General features: G+C 45.4%; 1 protein-coding gene across 6 annotated transcripts in view; it reads right to left on the bottom strand.

The window, feature by feature from the left end:
• The window catches only part of GDPD5 (glycerophosphodiester phosphodiesterase domain containing 5), a 210,348-nt gene that overhangs the window by 10,354 nt on the left and 173,196 nt on the right, over positions 1-26,798 (bottom strand). For all 6 annotated transcript variants that reach the window (XM_055702237.1, XM_055702238.1, XM_055702235.1 and 3 more), the window contains 7 exons: positions 23,438-23,583; positions 12,703-12,785; positions 9,264-9,414; positions 7,726-7,944; positions 6,055-6,212; positions 4,013-4,160; positions 420-502 (listed from right to left, as the gene is read on the bottom strand). In XM_055702237.1, coding sequence (XP_055558212.1) covers positions 420-502; positions 4,013-4,160; positions 6,055-6,212; positions 7,726-7,944; positions 9,264-9,414; positions 12,703-12,785; positions 23,438-23,583 — 988 coding nt within the window. The remainder of the gene's footprint in view (positions 1-419; positions 503-4,012; positions 4,161-6,054; positions 6,213-7,725; positions 7,945-9,263; positions 9,415-12,702; positions 12,786-23,437; positions 23,584-26,798) is intronic.

Below are 26,798 nucleotides of genomic sequence, written 5' to 3'. Positions count from 1 at the left end.
ATCCAAATGGGAACAAACTATTTAAGAAGTTCATTTTGAAGACTCTAATGGTGGAATCTCAAAACATCTCTTCTTCCTTTAAAGCACTTTAACCTCTTTCTCAATGTCCATTTCCCTACAGCATTTACAGTTTCTCTCCCACACACATTTATGAGCGGAGCAAGGCATCTATCGCTACTATTTTGACATCTCTCATTCTTCTTAAAAAGTAGTGACCGCGTATCCAATTCACTGTCACATCTCAAAAGTGGAATTATTGTTTGCAGTCTTTGTAAGGATTTTTAATAAACAGTTTCCCTGCTATTGCAATCCAAGCATCTGAGGAGCATGGTGTTCCTCTCTCCCATCTCCACCCCATGCTCTGAATAAGAACACACATCACAGATACACGAGACTCGAGCTGTAACAATGCTACTTACTTCTGGAATATAAAAACTCCTACAATTACGATAAATGAAATGAGATCAGACGTGATCCAGATTAGGTGGTACTCATCTGGAGGCTGGAAGACAAAAAACAGAAGCAGACCTTAAACCTTCTGGTTTGTACAGCCACAGAGAGATCACACATTGCTAAAGTGACCACCAGGGCAGAAAGAAAAGCACAGAACTGCAGGGGTCACGCATAAATCACAACGTTTATGACATTTCTAATGCTAGCCTGTAATCCAAAATGATGTTATCATGAAAAACTGCAAACAGGAACAATTTTAAACTCTCCCTCCTTTTGTGTGCTGACATTTTTTCAGAGCTCTGTGTGCTGAAAGTTTTCTCTCTCAGCTGTACCCCGAGGTGAGGGTAAGATGGTGTTTAGAAACCCAAGTCTGTGGGAAAACAAGGAAATGTATACACATTGCACGAGACATGCGGAGTCCATTTTGAGTGCTAATATTGGCTGTTCTGCACAGTCCCCATGCTATAAGCATATACTTCTCAATTTCTGTCCTTTCAGGCACTGGTAGCTCTGGCTCTATTTTCCAGCCTAGGCAGCTGTGACCATCGCACCAGCTAAACCCAGCTGAACTCGTAGTCTGAACCAAGCACAGAAGTACACTATTTCACATTGTTTTCTGTGCTGCCCAGGAAAGACAACAAAGTGAAGAGATAATGATCAACTCTGATGCTCAGAAAGCACTGACCCAGGAGAGCCACCAGTGATGCTAAAGAATTTCTCCTATCCCAAACCTGGACTAGTCCCAGCCAGGAAGAAATTGTTGATTTCATACCAGGCAGATCCATCAGAACCACCATCGTTAATGCACACAAGTAATATTTCATTAGAGAAACAGAGTACGTAATGCATACGGATGAGTTCACGCAACGGTAGTGTGACACGGATAAAACCTGTTGGGAGACACCAACTCTGCTACCTCTGTCTCCCAGAAAAGATCAACTTATTTTTCTGCTCAGTGAATCTTTGTCTCTCTGACTTTATCCTGTGAAAGTGTGCCCTAGAATTAGCAGGGTAATGCTGTAATTAGTCAATGCTTCTGATTGAGATTTAATTCTCGTTACTTCCCAGCTTAATTACAGAAGAGTGACACTAAATGTTATGTTTGCTGCATCTATTAAGACGAAGACACACAAAACGTGTTTCCCATTTTCTTGGCGGGAAAGCACCATCATAACTACTTTGATTGAGAACTCAAGAGTCTTCTAAATTAGAAGAAGATCTACACATGTAAATTTTTCATTTATGCAACTGTTGGTATTTCACAACTGAAGAACCCAAACAACAGATTTTCCTCGAGTGCAAAAGTTGCATTTCTTATGATATACCCCAAGCAATAGGTAGACATGAACACAGCTTTCTGGGCAAACTCCAGCATCTGATTACAGGCATTACATATAGATATATTTTATTCCCCTCCCCTCCCGGCCCCAAGTCCTGCAGAAAGCTCAAAGCTAGAAGTTTTTGGTACCAAATCAAGGTTTTATAAGTGACAAAAATGGAATTTCAAGTTGATTAAAAGGGAAAAACTGGATTTTTTCCAAAGACATGCACCCCACACATCAATACTAAGACGACTCAGCAAACTGATGCCTCCTCAGCACTGCAGAGGAGGGACCATGGGTCAGCAAACATCTCTTAAGGAGACAACTTGCTATTCTGCTCCATCCGCAAGCTCAGGAATTTGCTGTATTTCACCTGCAGTTCCTTCCTTTTTTTTTTTTTTTTTTTTTTTTTTTTTTTAAGGCAGGGCTGTTTCAGTCAGATTACTTTGGGTTTTTAGAAATTTTACCCAGTATAAGTCCTATTCCTGAAATCCTCACATTTACAGACCATCAAACCTTTCATCAATTCAGTGTAACTAGGCAGAGAGCAGCTCAAACCCTGGCTCTGACAGCGACTCCCAGAAATGCAGACCAGGATCCCACACCAGGCCCCTGCTTTAAGGGCATCAAACTGGGGGCTGAACTCCAGCTCAAGCTTTTCAAACTCCTCCTTTATGCCATGTCTGGTGGCCTCTTTTCTTACCAGCAGCTTTCCATCAAGAGTAGAGGGGAAAGACATTGTCACTTTTTCTTCTTTGTTTTACTTTTTATTTCACTGAAACACAAGTTAAATGTATTTTTGCAATTGCAAATCGCCCCGAGTGAATGAAGCAGAAATGATTTGTGCTGTTCAGGTGGCGATAAAGCCCAGTGAAGCCCCTGAGGGCACTGGGCAGCCAAAGCCTGGCAGAAACAACTGTTTCACTCCAGCTCCCAAGCCATGTGGTGGAGGGGCTCAGGCAGCAAAGCTATTTAGATTACATCACTCAGGCACTTCAATATGCTGGAAATCAGGGGATTTTTATGCTGCCAGTAAGGTAAGACTGTGCACCTGCAGCAGAAGGCTGAGTTGGAAACCCAGCAGATGGGAAAGCTCTTGGAGGAGAGCTCCAAGTATCAGCAAAGAGGGTTTTGGAGTAAAAAGCTGCCAGTGATGTGCCCACAACTCCTGACAGCTGTAGTGGAGAACAGATGTTTGCAGCAGCACAGCCCAGACGATGATAATATCTTCTGCCAACAGATTCAGTCTTTATAAAACTATTTCCAATTCTCCAGCTTCAGCACACACCAGCGTGGATTTGTGTGGTCAGACACAAGCAGTAGGTTAAGCTAAGGACATCATGCATAGACATTCATCCATCTAGGCAGTATTCTTGAGGTCCCATCTCCAGCTACAGATGCAGGTAGCTCATTACCATCAAATTCTCTTCGCGCTTATCTTGTTCTCCCCTTTGCCGAGCAGATCTGCCAGAGCAGCAGGTAGAACAGCTGCCTCCTGTCCTACCCCCCAACAGGATCCGTCATCAGAAAATAGCCCCTCCGCGACATGCACTTACACCTCCACAGCTGAGATCTTGTTTGGGGAATACTTTGATGCAACTATTTCATCATTTTCCCTCCAATCCAACGTGAATATTTCTGTTTGGTTCAGAGATTCAAAGTGTTAGGGGCGTTTTTAGAGCATTTACTGGCTACATGACAGAAAAGAGGGCTACCTCTGGTCTCTGGTTTCTTGTCCAACAATGCAGTAGCCAGAGGTAAAACTTGTCCTCATGGGGTATTAAAAACAGGCAAAAAGCTAGTTTTGCAGCCTGGCCAACACACAGGAGCCAGGCTGCTGGTTCACCTATGAGCCTGCTTCTCCTGCAACTCTAAGAGCTGCTCAGCAGGTCTGGAAAGATGTTTTTCCATCAGATGAAAATGGAAAATATCATGTGGGTTAAATGGGGCATGCAATGCAATCTCCAAGGATCCAACCCAAACCCTGTGTGGGGAGAGATGAGGCGATCTGAAGGAAGGGATTATGCAAGAGGATCATTGATCTGTTAGCAGCTCAGGGCTTAGGCATACAGAGGGGGGAAAAAACCTCAAGCCCAATAGCACGTTGAACCCAACAAAAGCTTCCTGGAGAAAACCACTAGCCATATGGCTGCAGTGGCCAGTGGCCACCTCTGCACCCCTCCACTGCATCCCCTCCTTCCAGGGGTTCACAGCACCTTCCCAGGCATCGTGCTTACCATCAGCCAGATGGGAAAAGGCACCTTGCGAAGGACGTGGGAGCTGTCGGAGGTGACCGACTGGACGCCAGCGCACCACAGGATGGAGTATAGCCAGGGCTCATTCACAGTGTAGAGATTCACACTCAAGTTCGCCATGGTGTAGTCCCTGCCAGCAGACAGACAGGGTGAGATATGAGTCTCCCAGCAAACATCAGACCCTCATCTCCAAGAGGAGAGCTCTTGCCATCAGTCACTTCTGTAATCACAGCTAAATTTACTGGGTTTGAATTGCATGAAAGTTTGGTTTTTTTTAACAGGGCACAGTTACTTCAGAAGCGACCCAAGGGCATTGTAATCAAATGGTTTGAACCAGAAAGCTTTCTTCACCTCTTCAATGCTATCCAAGCCAGGCCACAGACCCCCTCAGATACCTCCACATGAATGATGGACATAGCACATTTTTGTAACAATTGCCTTGTCACAGCCACGTAAAATTAATATCAGACTCGGATGCTTGTAACCCTTCATAGGCAATCTGCTTAATTAAAAACCCAACAGATTCATTTCCAACATCAATTTCAACAACTTCCATACCCTTATTTTACAGATAGTTGCACAGTTACAGCTTCCATTCTCTTGAGGTCATCTTCCAAGAAGCTAAAACTGCAAGCTTGGGGGTACAGGAGCTGTCAGCAGCAAACCGAGCACTGACAGTGGACTCCCTGTGCCCATACGATTGGCATAAATTGCTCTGTTTCCTTATCTATGAAGCAGAAGCATCACTAATCTCCCTTGCATGGGCAGCACAGAGATTAATCCTTGCGATTCAGTATGGGCAAAGCACTCTGGGGTGGAAAGCCACTGTAAAAGTTGTGGACATCTCAAAGCTCACAACGTGATCAAGTTGCTATAAAGGCTAAGGGATTCTCAAGGGCAGAGGTGGCTGCGGTAATGTTACACGCAGATGCGCATTTTGGGGGGATTGATAGAACTGTGTTAAACCAGGGCCTACTGAGCCTGCTCCAGCTCATGCTGCAGGACCGCAGCAACATTTAACTGGGCACCACAAGGCCTTCAGGGTTCGAGAAACACTCCGGTGGCAGGTCTGACTTTGGAGACAGCTGAGGTGGGATTGATGTCTCATTGGGGCTGATGAGCTGTTACAGTTGAGGGAGTTGGCATATGGTCCTCTCCAGGAGATAGAGGATGTAAGTAGCGGGGAAAACCAGGCAGAAATTATCCTGCAGGTAAAGCACAGACTTGGTTTTAAGGGTGAGCAACTAGACCAATTGCTGGCAGCCACGGAAAGACACCAATGCACTACACTAAATAGGACCACGCTCTCAAAAAGCTGCAGGCTCAGCTCTTCCCTACATCCAGCCCCGACATACAGTAAGACCGCTCCTTTGGACATATTTTTCTTCTGTAAACCTGTAAGCTGGGAGCTACCACGCGGAACAGTTCAAATACAGGCTCAAGCAGGAGAGAAATTCCATGCTGTGGCATTCTCAAACAGAAGACCTGATGAGTCCAAATACCTGACACAAGACAGTAATGAAATGGGCGAATTCTTTGCAAAGAGGAATTTCTGAAAGTATATCCAGACTTCAGATAAATCAAAATTCTGTGATAGCAAGTCTATAGTGAATGAACAGCAGCAAAGGACAGCTGCTAATGAAGATGAAACAGCACTTGCAGGTACTCAGTGTGAAAAGCCTTCACTTTTTCCCCAAAGCTGACAGCGTAATAAGAATCAGACAATTAATATATTTGTTTCAAAGAGGATCATCATATACTGAATTAGCATATAGAGTTATGAGTCAGCTCTTTGGGAACAGCCTGGATTCTGGGTGATGGGTAGGGACAAGCTTGCACAACTCAAGCTTTCAAGAGCAAGTCCATCTGAAAAAGATATCTCTGTGCAGATAAGACAGCCTAGGGTAATCAGAAGAAATGCTGCTGGGCCAGGGATGCATGCAGGGCACAAGGGTGCACAGAGCTGTGAACACCCACCACAGAGTGCATGGGCTATCACGCAGTGTCCAAACAGAGAGCTGTACCTGACATCCTCGTTCGTGACCTTGGTGTAACGCAGGTTGAGCTTCACGATGCCCTTCTCCCTCATGCGCTCCGCACCCAGCTTGAGGCCAGAAGTCTGCTGGAAACCTGGCGCAATCTGTCTGACCAGCTGCCTCTCCATGTCTGGCAGCCACATCACCTGCGGAGGGAGCAAGACCAAGGACAGCTATGGCAAAGATGGTTCGCAAAGCTGGTAACATGAGGCAACTCTGCAGACAGCGGGTTTGCACCAAGCCAGAAGCAAAATCACATGAGACATTGCCTTGTTTGTCATACAGATTGTCTAGGAGACACTCAGATCCTCCCACATCTTCAATATATTCCAGGATTATCCTCAAACCCAAAGGACTTCAATGCACAACATCTCAGAGGTGAAAAGGATGAAGGTACACAAGGGGGTCAGGCCAAAGGCTCACGAGAAGGGCTTCTTGAAAACCTGACCTCTGTGCCCAGTTCAGGGCAAAAAGAGAACTAAGGGCATAAGGCTAAAAAACTGACAGCACAGACAGGATGCGTGGAGAAGCCTCTCGTGCTCCCATGGCTAAGACTAGTTTTATTAATCTTCTTTTATCAGGGCTATATCTACTCCAACCCAGGCCAAGGCTTTCCCCAAGTTCCTACCACACTTCGAAAGTGTGTCAAATTAATTACTATTAACATGCTGAGCTGCTAGATGTAAAGTGGATGCAGGAATCAAGCTGGGCAGTTTTATGGCTTGCGCTGCGCAGAGGCTGGACCCAGCCAGGTGATCTCAGCAGTACCACTGGGCACTGCATTGCTTGAACCCATGTTTAATTACTCAGTGATGCTCATCTACAAGACAGACATTGAGGTGCTGAAGCATGCCTGAAGAAGGGCAAGGAAGCTGGGTAAGGGTCTAGAGTGTAAGTCTTATGAGAAGCAGCTGAGGGAACTGGGGTTGTTTAGTCCAGAGAAAAGGAGGCTCAGGTGTGATCTTCTTGCTCTCCACAACTATCTGAAAGGAGGCTGCAGCGAGGTGGGTTTGGTCTCTTCTCCCAAGGAACCAGTGACAGGACAAGGGGAAGCAGCCTCAAGTTGCACCAGGGGAGGTTTAGACTGGCTAATGGGAGAAATGTCTTCCCCAAAAGGGTTGTCAAGCACTGGAACAGGCTGCCCAGGGATGCAGGGGAGTTACCATCCTTGGAAGTAGTTAAAATACCTGTAGATGTTATGCTTAGGGACATGGTTTAGTGGTGGACTTGGCAGTCCTGGGTCAGTAGTTGGACTTGATGATCTTAAAGATCTTTTCCAACTTAAATCATTCTATGATTCTATACCAAAGCATCAGAGCAGCACAGATGCAGCCATATGCATTTTCAATAGGTAACCATGAAACCTGGCTGAGAAATACCACTTCACAACCCCACATCTTATTTCAACTATTTTTCTGCTGTTCTCCATCCCAATATCTAAGGAGAAGACAGCATGGTCTAGCCAAGCTGCAGCCTCTGGTGCCACCAGCCTGGTGGCACAGTCCTCCCCAACATGACTTCCTGGCATAGGGTAGCATTTCAAATCAAGTGTCCGAAACGGATCACTGAAGGATTGATGCCCAAATGGAGACCCTCAAGGATTTAGGGAAACCCACAAGGAGGCAATTTTGGAAACATCGCCAACCCCACAGAACTCACAGCCTGTTGCCGAATTCCTGATGCCAGGATGGTTTCCAGGGTGATGTTGATATAAGTGCTGTAGTAGGGGTGAGCTGATGGCAGGTCCTGGAAATTCAGGATGAGTGATGTGTTGTCCTTGACCACCTCCAGCATATCTGCCAGCTTGCAAACTGACTGGTTGGCAGCTTCCAAGTAGTCAGACTTTGAGAGAGACCCAGCTGTCCAGAAAGGGTCATTCTGAAAGCAAAGCACATCCCTGTATTACATCCCACGAAGTCCAGACTCCCCAGTACAACTGAAGACCCTTTTCTATCCCACCTTGGCCACAGTGGGACATGCCAACAGCTATTTTGATGACAGTCTTGCAGTTTGCTGAAGTGTTTCTCCACGCCTCAGTTTCCCTGCCCAAGGGGAGGCCACAGATCCTTAGTGAAAGCAAGCTGTGCTGGACAGGTCAACCCCATTTTCAGAGGAAGAACAGAGCTACAGGCCAGTCATGTAAGTTTCCAAGGTAGTGAGCTAAAAGGGTACCTTCTCACACTGTGTACTCAATCACCAAGGATTCTTCAGGATCCAAAAATAAAAAGGACCAGCTATGACACAACTAAGTGATCAGAGAGGAGCGAGGGGCTGTTGGAAGAGACTGTCTCCTGACTTAAGGGCATTCAGGAATGACTGCTTCAAAGTACGTGCCAAAAAACAGCCTTCCAGATGCTGCCTTGGCCCTTCTCATCTGGCAAGCAGCAGTTTCCCTGCATTCCCACTCCCACAACCACACCTGCAAGCCAAGGAAGTTTCTGTACAGCTGTAATACATAGACATCCCCACCACACCTCCACAGACCAGCTCAGCTCAGAACGGCAGTGAAGCCTACAGTGGTTTCAGGCTTCCACCAAGCAGGCACCCAGGGAACTCCAGGCAGGCATATGAAACTGGTACCTGAGCTTGCATCACTGCAGCAACGCCTCGGCAAACCGCATTCAAGTGCGTGAGTTGTGCCAGAGCGCTGCAGTCCTCCTTCCAGACCACCCCCAGTGCGCTTCAAGCAGAATACAGCCACTGTCTGGAGAGCAGCTTGGCAAAAAGAAGTCCCACCTGCAACCTGGCTGCATGCTGAAAGATGGGACAAGTCCATCCCACAGCATTTCATCCCCCTCTCTCCAGACTTCAAAGGCTGAATTTCTTGCTTTTTCTTTATAAGACAATTGTTTCCAAGAGTAAATTAAAGAAAAAGGAACAGCACATAACATGCTGTCTCTTGTGTTCTCTTTATAATCACGTCCTCCCTCCTGAAGTTCTTTGTGGTGTCAACCAAGCATTAAGGCCCCTTCTTACAGGTGGTAGAAGAGGTACAGGAAGAGAACATGTCTTTTAGACCAAGTCTGAGTTTAGTAGAGAACAAAACTAAATGTGGTTCATGAACACTTGGCCTAGCTGCACTTCAGACCACTCCACCAAGGGATGGATCTACACCTGTCCACCTCAAATAAGGTTTAGTCGTGAGCTTTCATCCCACAGTCACGGCCCCAGGACACTCTCTCCATGGCTGTACCCACCTGTAGGAACCACTCTCCAGCATTAAGCTTTTCCAGGTCAGTCCAGTTGAACATGGAGGAGTGCTCATAGGCCCGCTCTGGAAACACTTCCTCCACATTTGTGGTTCTCCTGAGTGTCTTGTCATGCATCAGAAATGGCACTCCATCATAGCTGCAAAGACAGAGGCCCCGTTACACGTGGAGGTGCATAACCACATACACAGTACCAGAGAAATGCCCGTTCCCACTCCAGCCTCTCTCATGGCTTCACATCAAAATCATTATGAAGATCTCAACCAGCTTAGCACATCCCCAGCTCCCTCAGATCACTTGAAATGAGATACACCCAGAAAACAAAGCCTCTGCAATGCCTGCAAGATGTCTGCAGTCATTCATACGTGGACATAACCCTACCCATCCCCTCCCTCCTCCCACCACCCCCTCAAAAATTTCTAGAGTGCCAAACTCCCATAGCTTGGACAGGAACACGCACCCTGAATGCTCACACAAACCAAAGCTTTCCACAGTGTCTGTAGCTCCCAAAAACGTCAGAGGTTTTTTCAAACCTTGTACGCACAGACACGTGCAAACTGTTCTCAAATTGTTAATAGCAGATAACGAGTAAGATTTTTCAAAGGCTCTCAGACTACATGGGAACTTAACATTCATGGCCTTTCAGCAAGATGCAAGGCTTCCAAGCTACCAAAATTTCTCTGAAATTGATTTTTCCAATTGAAAATTGGTTTCAGGAAACAGCCATGCTCACATGAGTTAAGGTCACGCATCCTAAAGAAAACCCACCGCTCAGATGAAACTGAATAGCCAAATGCATGCCCTGTGGTTTTTAAGCCACCCAGATATTACAGAACAATGGTAATGGGAAACCTAAAAAGCTCTTTAAACTGTCTTCCACCCAATTTTCTGTGACTGGGTCAGTGGTAACTGTGCAGGGCAGTGCTGGTTTCTATCAAGGGCAGGGGGACAGTTGTCTGCACTAATAAACCAAGATAAACCCAGGGCAGCCAGCCTGATTACAATGACCTTTTCCAAAGCAGGGAGCCCATCTTCATAAAAGGAGACTGGGGTAAGATCTGGAAATGGGACGGGATTAAAATACAAGCCCCATTTGAATCAGGAGACAACCCAGAACACTCACCCCCACAGCTAGAGGGAAAACAAAACCCAGTTTTAGATGATGGAGCAAATGTTGCCTCAGCTTTACTATTGCTTACAGAAGTCCCTTATCACAAAGGTCACTGGCACCTTTATTTGCTATTTCTAGCCTGCACTGCCAACTAGTTCCCCCCCAGTCCAAAGCAACACGCTGACACAGCAATACCATGCTCTGCTGCAGCAATCAGAAGGGGTTTTAATAAATACAGTTTAAAAAAAAGAAAAGATGCTAAGCAACTGCACAATTAAGACTGTGGAGTGTTTACGGGAGATAGGAGCTCAGGTCTTAACATCTCAGCAGAGTATCATCAGATACTGCTAAGCCTTAACCACAGTGCAGAAATCCTATGGGGCACATACCATTTGTTCCCTCCTTTCTAATCCTCCCCCTTACAGAGTCACTCAGCACCACCCAAAGCTAACCACAATGTACTAGCAGGCACAGGTTTGAAAAATTAATTCAGAGACAGAAATCAGAGCTTTAGAAGAAGAGATGCGGGAGGAAGTAGAAGATGAGAGAGGGGCATGCAGTGATACTGTGCCCTTGCTGCTTGAAGTAAAGCTGGTATAACCAGCGCTGGTTTTATAACCGAGGTAACCAGTTTGGGGTGTGTAATGGGCAGGGAGCAGGATGCAATGGGTCTGAACCTATGCCCAAGCAGCCCACCCACAGCTGATATGTACCTAGAAGAACATGGAAACATCCCAGGTGGAGCGGACCCATCAGCCACAGGCACAAAGAGCATCTTTCAAAGGGGTAAGGACAGCAATGGGTGTTGTGCCACAAACCCTTCCGAAAGTTGCTGTCAGCTGTACTGATAGCTCACTTTTTTTGTCTGAAGGTCAGTAGACTCTTCCTTTTGTAAAGACACTTGGGTCTCCTAGAGAGGGTCTCAGATAACTGAGCCATCAAGATCATCGTTTAAGCTATGGATGCTTGGAGTGCTCCTCTGGGACAGCTGATGAGTGGCAACGTCGAAAGCTCTCGGAGTTTCTCCAGCTCTCCTCCTCCCAAAAGTCCACCTTTCTCCTTGGCCAGTGCTAAGGGAAGCAACCAGTTCAGTGACATGATCCAAGCACTCATCTGTGAGCCTGGACAGTCGTTTTCCCTTCACAAAACAGTTAACTAACTAGTTTTGGAAAGAACAAGAATTGTATCACATCCCAGCTCATACTTCATCCTTCCACAATGACCCTCCACTCCCTAGTGGGAAGAAATTCCTTTAGATTTTATATCATTTACTCTCAAACGATTATACAAGATAAAAAATGGACCCTAGCAATTACACTTCAGAAGTCCATCTTCCACCAGGCAAAAATATCTTTCCATCAACACCAACCTCCAAAGAGGCTGGGGAAAAATAAAACATCAGCCGTGAGTCTTTCCTGTATTTATAACAAACTGAGGGATCACCAAGATAAAGCATTACTACTCCCTTTGTGCCACTTCTGCCCTCTTGCACATCTATATAACTCATGCGAAACAAGTTCAGAAAACGAACAAGAATGTTCAAAAATTATCATACTCCTGCAAAAAAGCACAGTTCCTGAAATAACCCTCTCTATACCACCTCTAAATTGGCCTTGTCAACTCAGCCTAACATTTATTTGCCTGCAAGGAAGGACTTTTTGACAGTCAACAGTATCGCTGTGCCCCTTCTTCCCCCAGCATTAGTGACATGGGAGGGAGGGGAGGAGGAGAAAGGGCTTACTGCCTGGGCTGCTGAGTTCTTGTGACAGTTTTGCAAGGCTGGTAAAAACCCTCCTGAAGACTTGCAGTGCAGTGAAGTCAGTTTGGGATCTCTGCACTCTGCGCCGGGGGCATCCCAGCAAAAATTCCATTTAGATTCACAGAATCATTAAGGTTGGAAAAGACCTTTAAAATCATCAAGTCCAACCATAAGCATTTGAGCCGCCGTGTCTCTTCCCAAGGCCAGCCGATTTCAAGCCAGGCTAGAAACCAGGTTCTGCATTTCACTGCCATAAAGACAGTTCTAGGATAAATTAGTCTTCCTGCAAACGAAGATTAGTTTCATGACAAAGAGATCCAGGTTCCCCCATCTGGACAACTTTACCTTTAATCAGTCATCATCTCAGTGGAACAACTGGTAGTATCTGTGCATTCCAAATGGAGGCAGCTAGGAGTTAGCAGATAGATTGACCACAAGAGCCCTTTTCAACAGGGAAAAAGCAGTGACAGCCGGACCCATGCCAGGTAGGGAAGAGTCACCCGTATTGTGGACGGCCCAGACCAGAGAGTCTCAGACCAACCAGCACACTGGCTTACCTCAGTACAACATCAGCTTGGACTCCATATATCTTCTGCTCCACTGCCTTCTGAAAGGACATCAGAGTGTTTTCTGGTGCCAGCTATGGGTGAGTGAGAAAAAAGACCAATGAGTATTAGTAGTAAGTGGAAAGTTGATGAATCACTGTCAGTGAGGACGCTGGAATGAAGGTTTATAGATATTAGGGAGCCAAAACAACCTTGTTTTGCAGATTACATAGCGACCAGTTACGCTGGAGTACCAGCACCTCCCAGGCAAAATTGCGTCTTACTGAAATCTGAAAACGATCAATACATTTGACTCCACTGATGGTCTTTCTCACACAAAGAGTTCCATGCAGAGTTACCACAGCCTGCAATACCAGAAACCCAGCTAGCTCAAGGTCTGCTGCAAAATCAGTGTACAAGAGATTTGCTCGCCAGCATGGTCCCGCAAACAGTGGCTTGCTGGAGATCCCCAGAAAATGATGGGTAATGTGATACCAACTTTCTATCCACATGTTATATCTAGAGCTATCTAAAACATCTTACCAGTTCTTAATTCTCCTACTTTTCCATGCAAACAGTGATTACAATGCCATTATAGTAAGAAGAAAGTCCATAAACCAGGGTATTACCCATACCATGGACAACAACTACACCACAGATTCTGTAGCACACATTTTATTTCCACATCTATTTATTCAATAAAGTCATCTTTTATTCAGTCTAACGATCAGATTATTTCTCTAATAACAAGCGTTCCAGTTAGCTTTAACAACAATTTTAAACATAGCCTTAAGCCTAGAAAATTTATCCCTATGGCTGTCACAGACAAGGACTCAATTTTTATTTCAAATTCCTTCCTGTTGAATGCAACAGATGGTAAAAGAATTTGGGTCTGTTTAAATACAATACGGTGTGAAGACAAATACTTCGCTTTTCTGGAAAAGCAGTACAGTCCAGCTAGCCCCAAAATGTCCATAAACAAACAGGCAGACCAGAAACAAAAAAAAATTGCACAACTACGGAGAGACAAACTGGCAGGTTTTCTGCACTGAAACCTGAGCACATACAAAAAAAGCTGGTTTTAAAAAACATTTTCTTCTTTCCACTTTTGCTTTCAGGTTTAGAGTACCTGTAACATCCTGCTCATCCACTCATTTCTGCCACCACTAGGACCAGTAACTTTCCGTCAAGACACAATGAGCGTTCACAAACCATGATTTTCAAGAATTACTCAGGGGCTGGAAAGAGGAATAATTAAGAACAAAGGCCTAAATGCACCCTGCAAGCAAGATGCACAACAAATACCAAAACCTGCTGGATGGTTCAAGGTGCCTCTAAGAATCATTTGTTTTCTTGCAGCAGATTGCTTTACACGCTCAGGTCAGCAAAGCTTTGGGGTAAAATAATCAGACCAAATGTCAGCAACAGCCTTCACACAGCTTCAGTATCTCTCCAGTGAATTCCTCTGGCTGAAGCCACATATCAATACCAGTTCATTTTCATGTTTGTTCAACGAGGGCAACACAGAGGCACATTATCTTCCAAAAAAAGCTCCCAATCAAAGCCTGAGTTGTCTAGGTGAGGACCGAGGCAATGCTGCCCTCGCACCCTCTTGCACAGCTCAGCACTGGGTCACGCAAGGTCGGGCTGAAAGAACTTTTTGCAATATACACGCAACACCCAGAGCTGTCAGCAGGGAGCAGCAGCCACAAAGAGCTGAAGAACCCACCCAGATTTGCTCCATCTCCTTGGGTTACTCTCAGCACCTCGGGTTTCCCCCTCCCGAGCAGCTCAGGTTTCCTCAGGATCACACTGCAAGGTGATTGCTCTCTACGGGGTAATGCTCAATATTTGCTTTTGGAGACTGCAGCAATCCCAAGGAAATAAAGCGAGTAGTCTCCAAACAAGAGACAGCTGACCTAGAGGAACCAAAGGGCAATAATCCAAGACCCCCAGCCTGTCAGGGAGGGTTGCTGGGTAGATGCAGCACAAGTCCCAGCTCAAGATGTGCCACCACGTCATGCAGCAACTGAACTCACACCCCTATAAAGCAGTCTCACCAAGGAGGTGGACTACAAGGAACAGAAAAGAAAAGCGTACCGTGTTGTAAATCATCTCTCAGGCTAAGGGAGGCTGAAAGGGCATGCTGGCCTACCTCCATTAAGCAATCAGTGTAAAAACCGACGGCACGGCTAGGATGACACGGCTGTTACTCACAGCGGTGAGTTCTGACCTCTGGAGGAAGGACAAACAGCAGGACAGTAGAATCTGACCGATGGTAAAAGCCTTGCTGCAGCCTGCTAGCTTGTTTGTGCTGCAGCAATGGGTGCCCCGTGAGAGGCTGACTGAGTTGGCCTCCGACTACAACAACTGGCGCCCAGCGTAGCTGAGACAAGCAGGAGAACCCGTGATCCATAACAGACACCGTGAGAGGTGAGCCATTGCAACTAATCGATATGGGTGTATTGCAATATTTGTTGTCCATCTTAACTCAAATTGCAACTACCTACCTATGCAGTGAAGAGCTCACATTGCATGAACTGAAGCTCATGTAGCCACAAGCGTGGCTACAACAGTATTCCACCTCTGCACAGGTGGACCAGCATGACCAAGGTTTTTTTCACATCTTACTTGTACACCAAACTCTGGCTCAACAGCAGAATCCTAACATAGAGAGAGCACAAGATCTGCTGTTTGATAAGATTAAAAACACTTCTTGCATCTTTTCAGTGTATTTCATTTTCTGCAGGACCAGGGTCAAGCCTTGCTTGAACACCATCCCTTCTGAGACAGCGCTGGTCTGAGATGCAGGGGAACCTTTAGGCTCAGTGACCGGGGAGCCCCAGCCTCCACTGCTGGAGGCACTCGAAGGAAACTGAGCCAAATAGATCTGAGGTGGCAAGTCAACACACAAGGGTCTCCATCACCTGGACTGGGGAAAAGTAAATTTAGACAGAGCTGAGACTGCACGTGGAAGCGACAGATGAAAGCCAAACAGAAAAACAGCTTTTTGGGGACGGGATTTCTCTTTGCCAGGCTGGACAAATCTGGCCATGTGAAGATAGCAGTCATGTTCATGCATCTTAGTGGCAGTGCTGTAATAGATGATGCAGCAAGCTAAACCCCAAGATTTTCATTCAGTTTTAAAACTTGGGCACGATGACTGTCCCATCCTCAGCACTCAGACATTTGCCACTGAGCTTAAGCCCATGGAGATACGATCTCAGCCCTTGGAGTGAAATATCCCACTCCTGCCTCATCTCTAGTCGCTACAGAGCTTGCAGACCAAGCTTTACTCTTCAAGAAGAGCAAAACTTAACTGCACCCCAGCAGGGCTGCATGTGGCTGCTGAGATACAAGGCACATCCATTCCTTCCCCAGGAACTTGACCCCAAACACAAGTTAAATAAACTTACAAAACTCTGGCCAGATCTATGTTGAAAACACGGTTTTGCAGCTGTGCAGAGGAAACAGCATTTGAAACTGTTCTAAGAGCAGGCTGTCACTTAAGGTCTAAGTGTGTAATCGGATGGTCAGGAGCTGTAACGTCACCTTCATCACACCACCACTAGAAGTGAAGAGCATCCCCTTGAAGGGCAGCACAGAGGGATGAACATCTCTGGCTGCTCTGAAGCAGCATATAGCACGGACATCAGCAGAAGTCCTGTAGCTCTGTAACACCATGCCCCACGATGGCACCTGCTGGGTAGTCTCTGTAGCACCACAATGCTATTAATTGCCAGTCTGATTCCCTGTATGTCAGAAGCTTTTAAAAAAGTAGATTATAAGCCTTGCAGACAAAGACATCATCTTCGTGTGGGCATGTGGTGGGTAAACTGCTAACCTAGCCAGAACCAATCACCCTGATATAGATAATTGCATCTCCAAATGAGTCTACCACTGATGCAGAAAGCTGTCTTCCCAGGTTTCTAAACCTCTAGGTCAACCCTAGCCTTGAGGAGACTGAACAAAGCCATTCACACCAATGACATAACCCAATGAAGGTCAACCAGAAAGCCAGGAAAGCAAATTTAATCCTGCCCCCTAAAAATCAGATGCTGTCTATTCCCAGAGGTTCCCCTGGCACTGCTTTGGGGGCAGGATTTCTCTGTACCAGGAGTTCATATCGCCTGCAATATGAGGCTTTTGTGAAAAAGGAGAATCCGAGTTACAGGTTTTTCCATCATCCCAGCCTGTCTCTGTTTCCCTCCATGAAACAGGGAGCCAAAGCCCCAAATTCAGCATGTTTAGAGCAGAGATGCGTCCAAGTGGGACAGTTGCTGGTACAGGAATTCCTAGCTGAGATTAGTGCTAAATCTTTTCTAAAAGGTTTTACAGCAAAACCTCAATAACTAAAATAAATGCATAATCTTTCTGCTTGTATTTCTGTCTCCATCCGGTTTCTTTTATGGGGTTCTTCCTTGGTACAACACATTCAGGCATGTTATAGCTGAACCCTAAATCCTGGTTTCCGGGAACGCAGTGCAACTGGACATAACCGATTTCTTAAGAAACCAGTGCCGAAGCAAAAGACACCCTGGGACACAAAGCAATGGTTTCACTCCAAAGCCGCTGCCCTGTGTAACCCATGCCAACATCCCCTGAAAGCCAGACAGACCCTGTGCAGGGTTCCTAGAAGCTGTTCCCTCACTTCGCACTTGTTTGACAGGCACAGCCTTGCAGAAACCCGGCCGCTATTCATTTCTTCCTGCTACTACAGAGACACAGCAAGAAATTTCTAGAAAATTCCCCATGAATGAACTCATGTTGACTATTTTTGTGCTTAGAAGTCAATTGCAAATGCTTTCAAATGGAGTCAAGAGCTTTGGACCTTCCTTAACGAAGATTAGGAAAGTGAGTTACAGCAGCACAGCCTTGCTACAGTTGGACATCACTACATTGTATTTTCCCCCTAACTAGCCACCTTGCCAGAGCTAAAATAAATAAATAAAATAATAAAAAAAAATCAGTGCATTATTTGCACGTTGGGGAGGCTAATGAAGAAGCTTGCACAGAAGAACTGAATTTGGCCCGAACTAACTGCAGCCACTGCACACCTCTGGCACTGTGCCCTGAGCTGCACAAACAGATTTGATTTTTGCTTCATAAACAAGTTTAAGAATGTTTTCTCATCCTTTTGGAGATAGCAGCATCATTTTAACATTTTTTAATTTATTTTTCCTCCCTTATCTCTCCTTTCCAGCATCAATCTGCATGTGAGCCAATAACTGGACTAAAAAGCACATGGCATGATTAGGGCAATACCTGAAAAACTAAGTTTTCCTTCCTGCAAAAAGACACCCTTTGGAAGTTCCTTGTGTGGGGCTTAGTATGGGATCTGCCAGTACATATTGGATTTCAGGATTAGTGTCCCATTGTGCCAGGTCACTATCAGGCAATAACAATACTGTTTAAAACATAAAATGTGGTTTTATCCCCAGGAATTCAAGGCATTTTAGAGAGCATCCATACCTAACATTCCTAGAAATAGCTCAATTAGACTGAATGGAAGTGAAAGAGTGCAAAACAAAGAAAAAAAATTCAAAGTATTGCCTTGGACAACAGGATAAACTGATAAATAGCCATCAGGGATTTAATAACTAGATACAGGAGATGAGACTCATTTATTATTGTACTGCACACAAAGAAAGCTGAAGCTTGATTTAGTGAAACACTACCTAACCTTATGCAGATTTATTTCAATGAACACAAGCCTTTCTCCAGGTCTGACAGAAGATGCTAATTGTGATTGATTTTTACTATCAATCAGACCAGCAGACAGGTTAAATGACCTTATTTTTAACAGGTGGGCATGTGTAAGATGTACAGCAAAACAAAAAATGCTTCCGGATTTCAGCAGCACAAACCAAAGCATTTCAGAGCCCTTAAAAAACAAAGCCATCCCAAAGAGGTGGTGGTAAAGTTTTGGTACCCAAGATAAGATGCAATTAAGGTCCTCAAAACCAACAGGAAAACAAACCCTCTAAAACAATAGAAAGAAATCACCAGTTCCCCATTAGTTGAAAGCTCTCCAATAAGCCACAATCCCAACCGGAAGTTTTCATTACTGTTTCTATCGATCGCTGGCACCACAGGATGACAAACCAGCATCTCCATGAGAATGCCCACACATGTTGGGGGCTTCACCTTCAGGTGCCAAAACATGGGGAAAAACCCACAAACCAAAACCAAACCAAAAAGCACACAATCCCACATGTGCAAGGTTGGATTTGCTAGAATTTCCCCCGGAACAGCACGACACACTCCCTGTCAAGGCAAAATATTCCCATGCAATAATCCAACAGGCAGACCCTAAGCACAGCGTAACGCTGGCTGCCCACTAAGGTACTTTGTCCCAGCAATGGGTACTTTTCCACACTGGAGTTGTGCAAAGCCAGTGAGTCAGCACCACCAAAAAACGTTCCTCTGCACGGTGCCTGTGCTTGGCAAGGAGATGGACATTGCCTGCCGTGCAGTAAGGAGCTCGACGGCATGAGCATTGTATTCTTCACGGCACACGGACAGCTGCTGCGGCACAGCCCTTCTCAGTGCCGTTAGGACATGCCAAAACCCAGCTGTATGGGTGGTTTGGCAAAAGAGTTTATTTCAATGCTATCTGTAGTCTCCAGCTCTAAAATCAAGAGCTATTCTTTCCCCCAACATGCTTAGATGGTTTCCACAGGTTTACCCTGATTGTTTTTAGGCCAGCCAGCATCTTTTTGGTCCCAGGAACAGGAGGTGAGTTTCCAGACTTCATGAAGGTTTCCAGGGAGACAGATACAGCTCTGGCTCAGAAAAATCCTTGCTATTATTAATCCCTTGTGCGATCTACTAAATTTGATGATCAAAGATCATCATGACGAGCCTATTTATTTTTAAGGAATGTATATTTATGACTTAACAACCTAAACCCAAATAGGATTCAACAGTATGGACAACACCTTCTTCAGATCCCAAAAGCAAAGACAACCTGCTTCAGCCTGAAGCATCGTGTAATGAAAGACATTTGGGAGAAGACTTTAAAGGCGCAGACAGCAGTTGAAGTTGGTGTCCTACTGGAAGAAGTTCCTCATTTCCATCCCAGATTTGGTCACAGCTCTTACCTTCTACCATTACTTTGTCTATCCTCAGCATATGCAGCGTATTTACTGCCACAGGGAGAAGGCAGTCAAGCCTATCAACAGTGAAGACAAAATGCAACTAGATTTCTGGAAAAAGAATAAACAAAGATGGAAGACTAAAGACAACAGACACCTGCTCATAAAACGCTCCAAAGTGTTTAACATGTTAACATGCAAACTTTATGGAGAACCCCCACGTCATGTTTTTGGGTGTTGGATGATTTCTGGACCCATCAGGACAAGACCCTTTCAAACCAACAGAAATCAAGTGAGGGCTGGAGCCCTCAGTTCCCAGCACATTGCTGCCACAACCCTGATGCCATCCTGATGGGGGTCCAGAAAAAAAGAAAGAGATCCGGAGACTGAATAATTAATTTTAAAAGAGCCTTTGAAAAGGAAGTGATTGATTAACTAAACACCTGCTAAGGGAAAGGATTTTCAGATAGCACCCCGATGGGAACAGACATCTAGCACAGCAAAAAGTGGGCATAACTGGATGACATTTAGGCAAGGGAAGGTAGGAGGAGTCATGCAGAAGAGCCTTCCTAGCAGTGAATTAAAGTTCACGGGGGAACAGGACGATACCAAAGGGATGTTGCTTGGAGGAGCATTACACCACTACAGACAAATGGTCAGCCGGTATGAAACCAGTAGCTCTCCTGTACTGCAAAAAGCCACACCTCATGTAGGTACAGATGACAAAACGGTTTCTGATTTTTTCTTGCTACTTAAAATGCAAGGCCTTCTTCCCTTCTCCAGTGTTTCAAGCCAAATTATGAGCCATATGGCCTCTGGTCCTCACTTTTTTCCTCCACAGAACAAGGCCAGCAGTTGAGTCACACTCACACAGATGCTAAGAACACTCCTCTTAAAAATCCTGAAGGGACAAGAGAAGAGAGACAGGGTGCGTGCATGGATGGAGAAAAGCAGGCCCTGGAGCTCAAAGGAAGCTCGTTACCCCTCTCTGAAAATGGGGCTGCGAGCAGTGATGGATCAGTATCCCTCAGTATTGTATCCTTCTGGAAGTGCACACATCTACAGCTGTCCTGGAAAACTTCATTTCACCCTCTTTTGCCCCATCTACCATATGCTATACCCTCAACACATCTTTTATTTCAGGACAACAAGCATCTTCAGCCAGCCCACGGATCTCCTTTGCTGACTTTTATCAGAAGAGCACTCAGTTATATCTGTGTCTTTCTAGTGTAAGAGTGCTGGATGTGCAAATGCAGTATCACGGACCTAGTCCTGCCAGACAGGCGAAGCGCTCAGCCATCAGGCTCTATCAGAGAGCCTCTTCATCTGCACAGGAAATCCCATTTGTCTTGCTTCAGGAGATTTGAAGGCAAATATTGCATCACTTCTTCTCATCTCCAGTCCCACTAGATCAAGTTTCACCTCAGGTCCCATACTCCCAGGCTCTGCAGACTTTTGATCTTGACATTGCCCAAGGAAGGATGTCTGAATCCCACAGCCCAGTCTCCAGACTCTTCTCTGGGCTATTTCCTCCTCCCCAACTCCCCTTGGCCATTTCTCCAAACAAAATCTACATACCGTTGGTCTCAACAGCAAAAGCACAGCAAGCAGCCCTATGAAACAAGGCCCTACTAACAGAAATGCCTTCTGGCAAGGCTTCAAAATCATTAGTCTCCAAGCAGATATGATTTCGTACAACCCAAAGGCTTACACTGTAGGTGGAGCTCTTCAAACTCAAGGTGACATTCAATATAGTGAAAAGCTGGGCATAGATGGAAGTATAGAAGGAAGTTTTGGCCACCTCCTCTCTGGTCCTCATCTTTTTCATCCCATCTTCACTTTCCCATTCAAGGGCACAGTCAGAGGACACTCACTGCACATACGACGGCAAAGCTGCTGGATAAACCTACTGCCCACTCATCATGGGACATGCACACTATTGCTTGGAGGTTGGAACAAGGCTTGTTAGTCTCTGATCTTGCTTCTTGGGGGCTTCAGAGCAAGCCATCTGCTGTTAACAGACAACCAGCTCTGGGCATCGGGGGAACAGCGAAGGGGAGGGATGCACTCCGCTGAACGCCACCCGGGCCACAGCTCCACACGCAGCACTGAGCATCCTCCACCACCGCTCTCAATCAGCCTTTGCAGCCCTCTGCACCCTAACATGCAAGCACCATCTTCCCAGATGTTTTTATTTGATACTGCAAGGAGTGTTTGCTGTCTCTCAGGAAGAACATGAAACCAAGCAAAGGGCCAAGTCTCTGCTGGGAGTCTTGCTCCAGATAAGGTTTGCCAAAGCTATCTGGAAGATAGAAGGAATTTGTCTGTTGCTTAGTTTCTTTAGAAGGCTATGGGGGGCACACAGGCCTGAAAATGCCACAGGAAGGAAATCTAACAGGTTTTGTGATTTCCTGCCATGCGGAAAGCATGCAGAGCCCAGGTTCTCACTTGGCTGCTTCTGGCTTCCATGGATGGTACAATCCCAGTGGGACAGGGAAAAACACTTATCATGCCCAGAACTTCATTCCACCGCCCACAGAGGCAATGTAGTTAAAAGTGTGATGCAAAATAAGCTGGCATTCCAAGGAATTGCCTATAGAAAGAAATCATTAAAAACAAAGATAACTAAAATAAAATACTTGTGTCATTTCAGGTGTTTATATCACCTATGAAACTCCTAGTGAGCACTCTTGAACTTGAAGAGGACCTCAAGCATGCTCCAAGCCTGCCAGATAGGTTCTGACAGCCTACAGAGATATTTTTTCTGCTTTGAATGTCAGCATAAAAAGTTACTTAGATGCCTTGAAAAAAATAAAATAATTGGCATTCAAAAGGCCAGTGCCTACGCTACAGTATGCTATCTTGTCTGAAGTCAGTCAACCAGCAGAGACAGTCAGAGGTATTCAACAGACCTAGGTACAGAAGTACTCAAACTAGAGACTCAGACCAGTACGACTAAAGACCACAGGACATCTACCCAAGCCCAGGGCTGTGTCCAAGCCAACATGCTCCAGCTTTAACCTGGACCTGCCCAAAAACCTTGGAGAAGAAAGGACTATATGATTATGATTTCAGGGTCTACTCAGAGGCAGATGACAGGAACGTTTCATCACCTCACCCAGTCCCATGATGATCTGCAATGCAAGATTACCGTGCAGTCATGTAGGGTCAGCACAGCCCGTTTGTTTTGTTTTTTGCAGATTGCCACATACTCAACACATCTTGCTATGAGCCAAGTTTAACCACTGCTGGTGGGGTTCTGCAAAGGACACAAAGACTGAGCCTCAAGCTCTAACAAAAACAAAACAAAAAAATTACAGACTTCTACTGCTGCAGCTCAACAGCCAAGCCTGGAGAGCAAAACCCAGCAGAATCAGCAGCAGAAAAACGCAATGGCACAAACTGTCCTGAGCAAGGCAAGGATTGTCTCTTTTGTTTGTAAGGCATCTAGAACATCTGGGGCATGACTTGACTCTGGGTTCATGTGCTGACTTACCGCCACAGTAATTCTATGCAGAAGAGGTGCCTTAATGTTGTATTTGTCATATATATTGTCTGGAGAGCAGCCTGGAGACCATCCAACCCAGTACCATCCTTTACACAGGCAGAAGAGTCAGACACCACAGTACTAGTAACATGAAACTACTCACCATCGGTGCTCCACGGTGACCTATAATGGCTGGCTTTGGTCCCAGAGCCTTCTTCTCCATTATGCAAGGGGACGAGATGGTGAGGGGGACGAGGTAAAGTGCAACTACAACTGCAAGGTATGCAGTGAACATCAGCATCTGAGAAGCTGAGATGGAAAGAGAGAGAAAGAGCTGATGAAAATGTTGCTCCTGACCACCCCACACCACAGCAGCAAAGTCAAGACACCTTCATCTTCCTCCAGAGGAGAGACTAGTCTACAGCTGTTGACTCCTGTACAATAGCAGAACCCTGTGTTTAGGGAAGATCATATTCTATAAAAAAACAACAACCAAACGCAATTTCCCACCCCAAAAAACCCCAAAACAACAAAACAATCAAAAACCCACTCTGAGGTAATCAAGTCCTGAAGGAAGTTTTCACATTTTGCATTGAAGAAACAAAGTTAAGCAAATTGCTTAAAGTTCCAGCAACACAGCCCAAAACACTGCTGATTTCCAGCCTTTTGGGTAGGGCAGCACCGGATTTTGCCCTGCCTGAACAACAGAAGTAGATGACCATTAAACATACCTACAAATAAGTCATGACACCATGCTGCTGCATTTAGCATCACTTGGGTTTACATCAGTTGTGTTTACATTGGTGGTTCACTGCCACCACCCATTTCAGCCAGGGTAAAGCCACTTTAACTGCTTCTGCATTAAAGAACTGTGTCAGCCAGAACTGAGTTAATTCGCAGTAACAGTTTACTGATTAAGTTGCTCACGTTTAAATAAATCCTTGGATCGTGGTGGTGCTGCACTCCCCAGGGTCTCCCGCAAGCAACTATCACAGGATCGGCAAATGCAGCAATGAGGGTATTGAAGGTACCGGCTGCAAGGCGGCTGCAACGCCTGGGGCCGGAGGAGCAGTCCTGCCACCCACACCATGCCTCAGCCACCCACCTCCGACAGCCAGTGACTTCTCACAAATTCCAGTCTCTGGGAATCTTTCAAAGGTGCTGACAGTGCAACAGAAACAGCCCTTGTACTCAACAGATGTGGATTGCTTATAAAGAACAACAGGCACCTTTGAACTCCTTGAGCTATTTGGAGTCACTTGAAACCACGCATACTAAAGCAAAAGACATTTTTATTTTTAAATTATTATTTATTTTGCAAACTCATCAAGGCTTTGGGACTCAAGGGGGAACTTCCAAAAAAACCCTTTAAAACAAATATTTGCAATGGCTGCAAGATGGAGAAGCTCTTTTGGGTGGGTTTTTTTGTTGTTTTTTTGTTTTTTGTTTTTTTTTTTTTTTTTTAGGAAAGAGACAGAATAGCCCAGCTCTGGTCCTGACCACACCGATCTGGTTTCACACATAAATAAGCTGCTTTTTGCTTCCAGCATCTAATAGCCACATTCAAACATGTTCCTACAAGCCAGAAAGTAACACTAGTAACTTTGCCAGCTAATTTTTCCTCCTCTTTGGAAGAGTTGTCAATCACCCACAGAGCACTCAAGGAACTGAATGGCATCTTGCTAAGTGAGCGCATGCTGTGTCCTGCGCCATAAAGGTACAGTGCCCTGTAGTTGCGTGTTACCAGCATCAAAATCTCCAGATGGACACGGGACATGATCCTGACCCAACTCTTGCTCACCCCAGGAACACCACACACCAACCAGGCTTTGAAAGTCAGCCTAAGAGTCAGCAAAGTCTCAGGCTTTGCAAAAAATCTGGTCCCTTCCTTCCTAGTACTGCAGTTTAGAGATTAAACGGCTCAGATTCAGACTGAAGGTTAAGTACCACGTGAAATGCCTGTGCTTTCAAATATTTTGATCATTGGACTGCACCCACAAGGAAAGGAAGTCCCCGCATGGGTCACAGACCCTGTCAAAATGGAGCTGAAGACCTCTCACCCAGCCATGCATACGTGGCAACTGAGACCATGCACAAAACCCCCAAAATGAAATACCAAGTACACACTGTCCAATTTGAGGTTGGATGCCTGTGTGGAAGAAGCTCTTCTGGTGACCACCCAAGCCAAGCAAGCAGGACCGATAAATCTCCTACTTTCTACAACATGACGCCACCACCAGCAGCAGCCTTCCTTCTTCATTCCTCCTGCTCTTAGTGATCACTCCAGCCTAGTCTGGGTTCCCAGAAGAGCATGCTTCTCACACTCCTGTTTGCTACCCAAGACTTCCAGGGATGTTTTGAGTCCAATGTTTTCTATCTAGCCTCTGAATCAAGCTTTTGAAAAACCAGCTACTATCTTTTAAAACACTAACTAGTCAAGAAACTTCTATTTTTCGGGTTCAGAAAAAGTAGCAGGGGGGGACACAAACAAATAGAACAACAAAAAAACCCCACCAACATATAAATTTGCTCAGAAAAGGCAGTTGCTGAAGATTGTCACATGCCTCAAAGAAATGGCAAGAACACACTTGCGTAGCTACACCAGTTATTTCCTAAACGTTATTAGTGAGTGAAATCCTATTTTCCCATTACAAGCGACTGTAGGTTCTCACAGAGATTTCAGTTCTTCTCTTCAATTTTTAACACCACCATATCAAGCATACCTGCACCAAAAAGCCTGTAAATGCCTCCAGGCAAGATACCTTTTGCAAGTAAAATGACCCTGAATAAATTGTAATACACAATGGTACAGAAGAGATGGACATTCTTCCTTAAAAGCAAACAATAACAAAAACCCCAACCCAGGAGAAAAAAAAAGGAAAACAGCAGCCTGGATTATTTAAAAATAAATTTTAAAAAAAGGGTGGAGGGTGGGGAGCAAAAGAAAAGCGCCATTTTCATTTTCAGGGAACTCAGCTGCCAGAGTAAAAGCATGAGGAATTCAGGAGCACATGCAGCCTCTGCTCTAGGTGGAACTACACATCCTCCCTCAACTGCCAGCCTAATTACATGTGAGGACATATTTAAGAACCACCAGGTCCAGCTTTACTGGCATATTTATGAATTAAGGCAGAGCAATTCTTTCTTGAAAGGTGTCTCTGGATATCAAAAATCCTTCCATCTTCAGACACCATTTCCTCGTTCTTAACTCCCACTTCTTGGAAGTCTTTTGCAAGTGTCTGCCAAATCCCTCCAGGGCTTGTATTTTGCTGCAGGTTAAATACCAATGAAAATAATTTTCCTGGAGCTGGCACAAAGGTCTGAGAATATCCATGGATACCCTGAAGAAAAAAAACTTCTGAGGGCACAGAAGGATCAGATTATTTCACAAGAAAACCTGGAGGAACAGCTCAGGCCTGGGAGAGCCCCTGGCAATGAGGTGGGACAGGGGAGATGCCCAGAAGACCTTATTTCAGTGGATGGGACTATCAACAAGAAGAGCTGGGTTCAGTGTGCCCTTTATG

The sequence above is a fragment of the Falco cherrug genome, chromosome 2 (genome assembly GCF_023634085.1).
Source record: "Falco cherrug isolate bFalChe1 chromosome 2, bFalChe1.pri, whole genome shotgun sequence".
In the NCBI taxonomy this organism is placed as follows: Eukaryota; Metazoa; Chordata; class Aves; order Falconiformes; family Falconidae; genus Falco; species Falco cherrug.
This window is presented reverse-complemented; position numbering and strand designations above follow the sequence as displayed.